Here is a 10,872-nt window from a genome sequence, read left to right as displayed (position 1 = left end):
CAGAATCCACCCCACCCCAGAATCTGCTCCACCCCCCCCCCCCCCCAGAATCCACCCCTCACCCCAGAATCTGCTTCCCCCCCGGAATCCATCCCTTACCCCAGAATCTGCTCCTCCCTCCCCCGGAATCCACCCCTCACCCCAGAATCTGCTTCCCACCCAGAATCCACCCCTCACCCCAGAAGCTGCTCCCCTCTCTCTGATAGCTTCCCCCGCTCTAGACTCAGAATCGGCCTCCAGAATCTTGGCTTTCATATAAAACTGTTTTTTAGCCCTGGTTGCACAGAAACCTTTGGAAATGTGCCACGAGGGTAACGGCTGCCTGAGTCTGTGGGGAGCCTGAATACAGAGCGCTGGGGACTGTGCAAACTGCCCTATTCATGGCGAAGAGGGATTAACTCTGAAACCTAATGATGTCCGTTCAAATGCCAGCAGTGCTGCTAACTCTCTCACCACTGCTCATTTTAGCAGTACTTCTCTCATAATCCCAAATTCTCTCCCCAGGGACCAGCCCCACTCTCCTCTCCCCTCCCCCCAAACCAGCCCCTCCACCCCCAACAGGCAGGTTGCTTCGGGAGGAGGGAGCGGGTTGGCTCCCTTGTTTCCATCTTTAGCCCGTCAAACACCCCCACCCCCACTTTGTGTGCCCTTCAGCTGCTGCACAGTTCTCTCCCTGGAGCATCCCGGACCAGGCATCCCTGCTGCAGTGTTTGCTCCGGGGTCATTGCCCTGCAAAGGATGATTAAGCTCCAGCATCTGCCCCCCGTGGTGGCTCCTGTAGGGGCAGAGCTCTGCTCTGCTCCATGTCCGTGTGTAGCCGCAGGCATTAGGTCTGGGACCTCACTGATAGGCCTCTGTGGGGTTGGCAGAGCCTCTGCCCCCTTGGGCCCCAGCTGATCTTGGCCCAGAAGTTGGCTGTTTGGAGCCACGAGCGAGCGGGAGCTGAACACGTTCCCCCAACACCTGCAGTGCATCCCCTGGGACTCGCCCAGCTCCAGAGACCGTGGAAACCAATAGGGAGGCCCCAGCTTGCAGTGCCCGCTGCTCAGCCCAGCCTGGCAGCCTCACTCGCGCATGGGGGGAGGGAGCGTCTGCACGAGGCTTCAGCCCGTGGGAGAAGACGCCAGGCCTCTTGTCCCAGCACCTGCGGGCTGGCAGGGACACGGCCACGTCCATGGGGGAGGCAGCTGCCAGGAAGGCTGGTGCTCCCCATGGCCAGTACTCACTGGTGACATACCAGATACCCCCGGGACAGGCCCAGCAAACAGCAGCACGAGCCCGCAGGGTCACACACCGTGCACGTGGACATGCAGCATGCACTGCACATGGAGCCAGTACACACAACACACAGTGCACTCGACCACACAACACTCATTGTGCGTGGACACAAACATGCAGCCCACACTGCCACATCAACATCGTTGGAGCAGGGACATGAACTTTGGTCTCCTTGTGCCCACCTGCACACACGACCCAGCCCCGGCTACAGCGTCCCCAGCCCAGCGACTCGTTATGATTTATGCAGAGTGGCACAGTGTGGGGAGAGGAGCTTGGGAGCCCTCACCTGGGAGGGGTGAAACCCAAAGCCCTTCTCCCCACCAGGCGGGGGGATTGAACCTGGCTCCCCCACACCACAGGTGAGCGCACTAACCCCCGGCTGTAAGGGAGATGCCACCTCCACCCCAGTCTGTAACTGGCCCCTACGTCGCCCCCAAAGTGTTTTAGCCAGAACTGGTTGGTGAGGTCACGGCGAATTGTCAGATAGACTCATGTCAACTAGTCAGCTGAAAAAATTAACCCAGCTCTAAGTGACACACAGAGATATTGACATGCACACAAACCCTGACATTAACACCCACCCACAGACACAGCCTGCCACTAACACACACACACACACCCTGCAATTAACACCCACCTACAGACTGCCACTAACACACACATACCCTGCCATTAACACACACCCAGACACACACCCTGTCACTATCACACACACAGACACACACACATCTTGCCACTAGCACACCCACCCACCCTGACACACACACAAATCCTCACACACACCCTGCCATTAACACCCACCCACAGACACACACCCTGACACTGACACACACACCTCACACCTGCTATGCTCGTGGGCTCACTCACTCTGACCCTTGCTCCTGGCCATGTGTTGGTCACGCCCTGGCCACGTGCCCCAGCTCCCACCTGCGCGAAGGCCTTGTCCCCACATCCCCCTCCGGCTGCACCGGGCACCATGGCTCAGCTGGCATGGCTGGCCCCCAGTGGCAGAAAGCAGCATTGGCTCCCTCCAGCCAGGGCTGTGTGCCCACTTTGTGTGTGTGTGTGTATGTGTTGGGGGAGGGGGGCAGTGAACCCAGGGGCGCCAGGGCCCCGGTGCGTGTCCCCACAGGCAATTGCTGGGCGAGTGCCCGGCTGTGCACGTGGGTGGGGAACGGCAGGTCCCAGGGCCGCAGATGGAGCCAAACCAGCGGCTGCTGCCAGCCCATCCCCCACGGAGGGAGCCAGGCCCCGCTCCTGGCAGCATGCCTGCCCTGGGGAGAAGCTGTCACGTGCAGCTGGCCAGTGCCCAGGCTGGGAGGGAGCAGGGCATGGCAACCCCAGCCCTGCCCCACTGCACAGCCACACGGCGCCCAGTGCTCACCCCTGCCCAGCTGGGCACTACTTGGGCTCCCCTCCCTCCTGCAGCATCTCTGACCCCCCCAACCCACGCTGGCTCAAGGGCTGCCCAGGGGCAGGGCTGGGCTCTGCTCAATGTCTCAGGCTTCCTTCCCCCAGGGCCCAGGGGCAAACAGCAGGACCTGCAGGCCAGGCCTGGCTCTGGGACCAGCAGCCGGCTGCGCTGCGCCCTGAGGCAGCACCTCCACGAGGCAGCCTGGGCTCAGCAGAGTGGAGCCGGGCGGGCGTCAGTGACTGGAGGGGAGTGGGAGGACAGTAATGGGGGGGGGAGCAGGGGGGGGGGTCAGGGACAGAAACCAGGAGGGCAGTGACCAAGGACAGAGAGCCAGTGGGGGTGGGGCGGCTGCCGGGGAAAGGTGCTTAGGGAGAGGGAGGCCTTGGAACTGGGGAGGGGAGGAGACAGAGTTGGGGGCGGTTTCCCATGCCATGCTACCCCAGCAGGCCGTTTGACTGGGAGTGGGTGTGGGGGGAGACCGTGACAGTGCACTAACAGACCAATTGAATCCTGGGCCAGGGAGCCAGGACACCTGGGTTCTCCTCCCACTGTCTCTGTGGGTGCCCTTGCGTCCCGTCCCTGTGCCTCAGTTTCTCCCTGTACAATGGGGAGAATGGCCCTGCACTGGGTGGGGAGCCTGACAGAGAGTGGGGTGAATGAGGTGTGCCAGGAGTAGACCATGTTTTACCCCCACCTGTGCCCCCCAAGCAGGCGCCTGGATTGCACCAAGTCACTGCCCCAGAGGAGTGGCTGTCAGGTGTAGGTGGGCCCTGGGAGCGAGCGGGGGGCTGCCCCCCATTAGAGACACAAGGAGAGTGAATAAATAAATGAGGCTTTAATTTGGCCCCTAAAGTGTGCTAGTGACAGACATGTCCCAGGCACCATGGCCCTACCCCCACCCCCAGCAGCCCAACTCCACATGTGCCCCCCCGAGCTATGCCCCCAGGAGCCACAGTGCCACTTCCCTGCGCACCCTGCCAGCAGCCCAGCCCCTCGTGAGCCCCCCAGACACAGCCATGGTGGCATGACCTGGAGCTGTGGGGTGGCCATGGGCGATAGCCCAGGTGTGCATGGCTGAGGGAGGGGAAAGTGCCTACGGCAGGGGTGACACAACATCACCACGCATGGTGAAGGGGGGTTATTGAAGCCTGGGTAAAGCTGGCACCGGTGGGGCCCCCCTGCACTGGGAGCATCTCGCTGGAGTAAACGGGCACACCCGGGACAAGTAGGACACCTGGGTTCTGTGCCCTCTGACCCCAGGGCCTCTGGGCACTGGCCTATGCTGAGCACTCACAACTCCAGCGACAGGCCTCAAACAAATACCCTCCCCATGTCCAGGGCCATGAGGGACTCAGCCAATAAGACCTCGTCCACCCTACAAGGGCAGCCGGGCAAACGGGCGCAATCTCCTTGGCCCCCCAGCTGGGCCCCTCTCGGCTACGCTGGCAGCACTTTTGGGCTCCTGGCAGCTAGAGCCACGGCCCTTGGGAGCAGAGCCAGGCTGAGAAACCAACAGCCAGAGGCTCAAGTCACAGCACTGCTTGGTGCCTCAGTTTCCCTGTTTAAAAGGGTCAATCCTGTGTGGCCAGCGGGCTGGGAGGGCGCTGATCCTGTGCTAGGGAGGGGCAGGGTCAAGAGGCACGCCCTGAATTGGGGGGGCAGGACTGAGGGGGGCATTCCCTGTGGGATGGAGCAGGGCTGAGGGCCAGGCCCTATATAGAGGGGGGCAGGCTTTGTATGGGGCAGGAGGCAGTGCTGGGGTGGGGCAGTGCCAAGGCACAGGCTCTGGAACGGGGGGAAGGCCCCACACAGAGGCAGGGGTCAGGTTTGTGGGGGCTGAAGGGCAGGCCCCACACAGGGCTGGGGGATGCAGGCCTCGTGCCAGGCTGGCTGCAGGTGCTGGCACATCCTGGGCTGGGTGCTCCTCCAGGCCTGTGAGCGGCAGTGGGCAGCCCCACCCTGCCTGCTGAATCCAGAGCAGGCCATGGGGAATCACAGGGCCTGCCCCACTTATGGGTGTGACTCCCCTTCCCACCTGGTGTCTCACTCTCAGCCATGCCCAACGTTCCTGCTCCCAGCGCTGGGCCTAGCTAGGCTCCGGTGCAGACACTGGCCCAAGGTGACACTTGACAGACGGGCTAGAGCCCCAGAGGCTGCAGGTGGAACCGAATGGCCACATGCCCAGTCCCACTCCTGCCTGGCTGCAGTGTCCAGCATCTGGGCCTGCCTGGGCTCAAGCGTGAGGCTCGCGTCTGGTCCAGATGCAGGCTGGTTCTGGCCCGTTTCAGCCGTGTCCCTGGGCTGCTCTGCACAAGCGGTGCTGGCCGGGCAGGGGCTCAGCTGAGCCGAGGGGTCGGTTTTGATTCCCCAGAGCCACAGCCGGCCCAGGCCCTGGGAGCTGAGAGTGGGTTGGATTCGCTGAGTGGAAGGGAGAGGATCAAATGAGCCAGGAGCAACAAGTTTGGGCAGCTGGATCCGGCTGCAGGACTCAGCCGAGGAGTCCTTGAGCTCCTGGGGGGCAGCAGATGGGCCTGGAAAGTAGCTGGGGGGGGGGGGGTTTCTGGTCCTGTGGGGTCCCGGCCCCAGCGAGGGGAGGCCCTGTCCAGTGGGGTACCCACCCCAGTGAGGGGGCCCTGGTCCAGTGGGATCCTGGCCCCAGCCAGGGGGGCCAGCCAGCAGGTCCTGACTCTGGGCTCTAGCTGATGATCTCGGAGAGCAGCGGCGTCATGGCGGTCAGGTCCTGGATGTGCAGGATCTGCCGTGTGTTCTCCACCTTGAGCGTCCGCAGCTCGGTCAGCAGCAAGAGCAGTTTTGCGTAGAGGAACCTGGGGCAGAGGGAGCTGAGCGTCAGCCCCACCTGTGGTCCTGGTGCCTGCCTGCCCCAGCAGTCGCTCTGCACCGTGGCAGGAACAGCCCCCCCACCCTGGAACTCCATTCCACACAGCCTGGGTAGAAGACAGGGGAAACTGAGGCACATGAGGGGGAATGGGCCTATCTATGCACAGGGTCAGGAACAGAACCTAGGAGCCCTGACTCCCAGCCCCTCTGCTATGGACCCACTAGACCCCACTCCCCTCCAGAGCTGGAACTAGAGCTCAGGAGTCCTGACCTGACTCCCATCCCCCGCCCCAATGGAGGTGCATGTGGCTGGAACACAGAGGGGCAGGAGGCTAGACTGAAAACCCTTGGGTGGGAGCTGGCTGGGCCCCACTGGGGAGAGGGGCTCCCAGGCTGAGCTCACCCCTTCCCTAGCTAGGGAGAGCGACCCCCAGTGCTGCACCGTCCCCGGATAAGGGCCCTTTTGCTTCCAGCTGCCCAAAGGCAAATCAACCTCTGGCTGGCTGGGGCAGAGGGGGGCTGGCTATTAGTGGTAAGGCCTTGTGCACACAAGTGTAAGCAGGGTCTGAACGAGCTCTCCCCAGACAGCAGGAGCAAACTGTATTTCCATGAACACACCTCCTGTGCAGAGGTATCCAGCAGAGAGTTGTGGAGCTCCAAGTGACCAGCTTTGGCTGGTGGTGGGTTACAAATCACCTAGTGAAATGTTGTTGTCAATGTTGTTGTCTTCATTGTATGCCTAAAGGGGAGCAGAACTGTGCTGAGCTTGTCCTGAGCGAGGAGTCACCCTCAGCTGAAAGGAACTTGCTAAGCCAGGGACTGGAAGGCCTGAGGCCTGTGGAAGTCAGAGGGGTGGTGACAGCTGTTCTAGCTAGGAGATGGGGCCTCTTCCTAAGGGTCTCTGGTCTGGTTTAACCTTTTTCTCCTCAGACCTCAATAGGCTCCATTAGGAGCCTTTTGTTATTTGAAGTACCCAAGAAGAGCAGACATCCCTTATGGTGGAGCAGTGTTTCTACCCAGCCTGCTGAGAGCTAAAAAAATCACCAAGAGACTAACCTACAGAGGTCACGGCAAATAGCAGCAGAAGGTGGGTAGCTGGCAAGAGTGGCCAGTGAAAGTGGCAACCAGTCACCTGGTGGGGGAGCCAGGTGGAGAGGAACGGGTTACTAGCAGGACAGCCAGCACAAGTGGTAAGATAGCAGAAAAACAAGAAGCACCTCTGAACCCTGGGTCCTCACTGACCAAGGACAACACCTGTGAGTGGGGTCTGGTGAGGGAACAGAGGGTGCACAGTAAAAGAACTGTTAGTTGTAGAACACAAGGACATGAGGCAGAAGGCTCTTCCCACGCACTCTGGGGTGGGTGTCCTGCTCACAGTTTTATGGTTATGAATCCTGCTTGTGGCATTTTCCCTAATTAATGTTGTGTGACTTCCCTCCTGTCATTAAAAGTTTATTTTCTACACACAGACTCTGTGCTTGTGAGTGGGGAAGTAGAGGCGCCCATGGGGTGGTGTGTAATTGCCCCAGGTTACCAGGTGGGGGTTCGAGCTGGTTCTGTGTTCTATTGTTGAAAAGAACCCTCTAGAGCAGGGGTCTCAAACTCAAATGACCATGAGGGCCACATGAGGATTAGTACAGTGGCCCGAGGGTCGCATTACTGACACCTCCCCCACTCCACCCCTTCCATGAGGCCCCGCCCCTGCCTCTTCCCACCCCTTCCCTGCTCCCATTCCAACCCCGTCCCCAAAATCTCTACTCCAACTCTGCCCCCTCCCTGTCCCCAGGAGGTGCAGGAGGGGTGTGGGTGTGGTGGGGGCTCAGGGCAGGGAGTTGGGGTGTGGGGTGCAGGAGGGGTGAGGGGTACAGCAAGGGTGCAGGGTGCGGCGGGGGCTCAGGGCAGTGGGTTGGGGTGCAAGAAGAGTATGGGGTGTGGCAGGGGGTTCAGGGCAGGGGGTCAGGGTGCAGGGAACAGCAGGGGGTCGGGGCACAGAAGGGGTGCGGCATGTGGCTCAGGGCAGTGGGTTGGGATGCAGTAGGGGGGGAAGGTTGAGGCAGGGGTCTCAGGGCAGGGTGTTTGGCTGCAGGAAGGGTTCCGGGGGCAGGATCTGGCCCGGCACGTACCAGGGGCAGGGCAGGCTCCCTGCCTGCCTGTCCTGCCCTGCCCCCGCAAGAGGCTGAAACGTGGGGAAGGCGGGGCTAGGGTGACCAGATGTCCCGATTTTATAGGGACAGTCCCGATTTTTGGGTCTTTTTCTTATATAGGCTCCTATTACCCCCCACCCTCTGTCCCGATTTTTCACATGTGCTGTCTGGTCACCCTAGGGGGGGCGGAGGGGCTGTGTGTTTCTGTTGCTTGAGGCACCGCCTCCAGCAGCTCCCATTGGCCGTAGATCCCTGTTCCCGGCCAATGGGAGCTGCTGGGGGCGCTGCCTGAAGTAACAGCAACACACAGCCCCTCTGCCCCCACCTTCCCCACATTCCAGCCTCTTCCCGGAGCTGCGCAGAGCAGGGCAGGCAGGCAGGCAGCCTGCCCTGCTCCCGGTGCACGTCGGCCGTCGCTCTGGTAAACACTAGGGGAGGGCGGGGGTGGGGGCTGCAAGGGGCTCGCGGGCTGCAGAAAATCACCCCGTGGGCCACAGGCGGCCCGCGGTGTTTGAGACCCCTACCCTAGATATTGAACCCAGCCCTGGTTGCTGCCAGCTCCACCTGGCAAGAGAGTTACACAAGTATGTGCGTTGCAGGGTGTGTCATCTGAGCAGCTGCACGCAGATGGCCATGGGAGATGTACTCTTAAATGGCTGTCAAGTATCAGAGGGGTAGCCGTGTTAGTCCGGATCTGTAAAAGCAGCAAAGAGTCCTGTGGCACCTTATAGACTAACAGACATATTGGAGCATGAGCTTTCATGGGTGAATAACCACTTCGTCGGATGCATGTGTGTGTGTGTACAATTGTGTTAAATTGTGAGTGCAAGTGTAAGTAGCTGTATGATTTGTGTGTGTGTGTGTGATTTCCGGGTGCTGGGCATGGATGTGTGTGGCTGCATCGGTGTGCAGTGGCTGCGCGTGCAGACATGTGAGCGATCACAGAGGGGTCAAAGTTCTCCCTGTCCTGGGGGAGCAGCTGGGGGACTGACTCCCGGGAGAGAGACTCCAGAGCTGGGCATGAGAACCAACCCCAGCGCTTTGGAGCGGCTCAGAGCACAGAGACAGGACCTTGCAAGGGACTGCACAGGAATAAGCTCCCACAGCCTCAGGATGGGGGGGACAAGCTGGGCCTGCCCCAGCTCCCCAGACTCGGGGGGGGGGGGGGAGAGAGGGCAAGCCAGGCCTGCCTCATCTCCCCCAGACTCGGGGGGGCAAGGGGGGACATGGCAAGCCGGGGCTGCCCCAGCTCTCTGTGCAACACAGGGCCCGCACAGACTTTTCCATGGCTTAGGGTCTGTTTCTCTGCTGGGTTCTGCTAAGGAAGCTCTGATGGCCCTAGTGAGCCCCAGTCACAGCTCCCGGAGGGGGGTCGCAGCAGGGGCCAGCCCCAGTGGGGCCTGCTAGGACCCAGGGCTCTGGGCTGAGGATGGGGGATCTCCCCAAGAGGGGAAGGTAGCGAGGCCAGACCCCGGGGGGTGCAGGCGCTTGGGGAGACCGGAGCCATCGGTGATACTGTGAACCCAGCCACCTACAGTGACAGTTCCCACAATCCTCTCTGCCTGGACCTCCCGAGCGCTCAGCCCTGCTCCCTAGCCCCAGAGGGCATGGTGGGACCCTCTGCCCTGGCCCTGGCCCTGGCCATCTCTGGCTGCCTGCTGCCTCCCAGCCCGCTGAACAGGTGGGTGTCACTGCTAGGTCCCGGGTCCCTGAGGAACATGATACCAAGGGCACAGGAGCTCTGAGCAATCAGTCTCCGTGGCCCTGGGCCCCTGGCCTTGCCACACCCTGGAGCCCCCGTTAGGGCTCCCATGGGCCAGTGCTCAGCTCCCACTGGCCCCACATGTCAGTGTGACCCCTGCAGGTGCCAGCTGCCCCCAGCTCCTGGGAGAGCCTGGACATCCAGGCAATGGGCAGAGGTCCCGAACAGCCTCGTCCCCCAGCCAGGTCCCACCCAATGGGTTTTGCCTCTGGCCTCCCTCCCTGGGCTGCTCGCTGCACCCGCTGGGCCCAGGCTCGCTCTGATCCCACCCCACCAGCGGGGCACTGCAAGGGCTAGTGGGCAGGGCACGCCGCTGGGCCCCAGGACAGCTGGGTTCAATTCCCAGCTCAGCCACGTGACCCTGCATCAGGGCCCTGGGCCCCCCTTATCTGCCCTCCAATCCCTCAATCCCCAGCCCTACAGGGGGAAGATCTCTCCCGGGGCTGGGTGAGGATAAAGCCCACCCATGAGTGACTGGCCCAGACACCTCAGAGATGGGCCGGGTACCTGCCTGGGCTCCAGGAAGGGCTCTCCCTGCCCTTCTCTGTGAGGCCACGCAGGCTGGGCCATGGTAGTGAGCACCCCCTGCTGGGCTGTTCAGTGCTTTGGGCCCTGTTCCCGCCAGGAGCCCCCTCCTGCCCCAGCTTTGCTAGTCAAGCTAGTGAGGGGCTCTCATGCACCTGCCCTTGTGGGGTCGGGAGGGGAAGAATATGGAAATTTTGGTAATATTTTTATAATTCCACTATGTGCCTCAGTTTCCCTCCAGGCATGGTGTTGCTCTGCCCTGAATGGAAAGAGCAGGAGCCATGAGGAAGCTGCCTGGGGTGACATAGGTGGGTAATTAAGGGCTGGCTGGGACCCTGGAGAGACAATGGAAACCCCGGCCATTGTCAGTGGGGGGGCTCCCAGCGGAGGTGTTAACTCAGCAGGAAGACAATGGGGGAGACAGTAGGAGGTGGCTAGGAAGAGGAACTGGGCCCGGGGTCACACACAGGCACAGGGAGCAGAGCCTGGTGTTGGCCCACGTGGCCTGTCTCTTCCCCTGTGCTGCTCTGGGCTACCTAAGACCTCCCGGTTCCATGCTCCAGGGCACCAATAAACCTGCTCTGGCTGGAAGAGGCTCCGGGTGTCGCCAAGGTGCCCAGCTCCCTGAGGAAGAGGGGACAAGTCTGGCTCAGCTGGACGGGCTGGGCAGAGCTCGCAGGGTGGAGCAGGGCGCCCGGGGCTCAGTCTTGGAGGCGGAGAGGCCATGTGGCCTGCCCTAGTGGAGAAATGGGGCCCCTGGGGGGTCTGGCACCCCCAAGGACTGGTAAAAAGCCGGGACATGGCACCCAGCCTGTGGACCCGGGACAGGGGGTCCCTTGCTCACCTGCCTTCGGGCAGCGGGTGCCGTTGGTCAATGTAGCTCTTCAGCGTGAGGGCCATCTTCTCCTGCA

The 10,872-nt window shown here is 61.7% G+C and overlaps 1 protein-coding gene across 1 annotated transcript in view; it reads right to left on the bottom strand.

The window, feature by feature from the left end:
* Positions 1–3,512: 3,512 nt before the first annotated feature.
* NR1I3 (nuclear receptor subfamily 1 group I member 3) overlaps positions 3,513–10,872 on the bottom strand; it is a 24,584-nt gene continuing 17,224 nt past the window's right edge. The window contains 2 exon segments of the mRNA XM_065574149.1: positions 3,513–5,517; positions 10,806–10,872. The exon segment at positions 10,806–10,872 is cut by the window's right edge and continues 141 nt beyond it. Coding sequence (XP_065430221.1) covers positions 5,388–5,517; positions 10,806–10,872 — 197 coding nt within the window. The 3' untranslated portion in view covers positions 3,513–5,387.

This window comes from Chrysemys picta, chromosome 20 (genome assembly GCF_011386835.1).
Source record: "Chrysemys picta bellii isolate R12L10 chromosome 20, ASM1138683v2, whole genome shotgun sequence".
NCBI classification, from domain to species: domain Eukaryota; kingdom Metazoa; phylum Chordata; order Testudines; family Emydidae; genus Chrysemys; species Chrysemys picta.
This window is presented reverse-complemented; position numbering and strand designations above follow the sequence as displayed.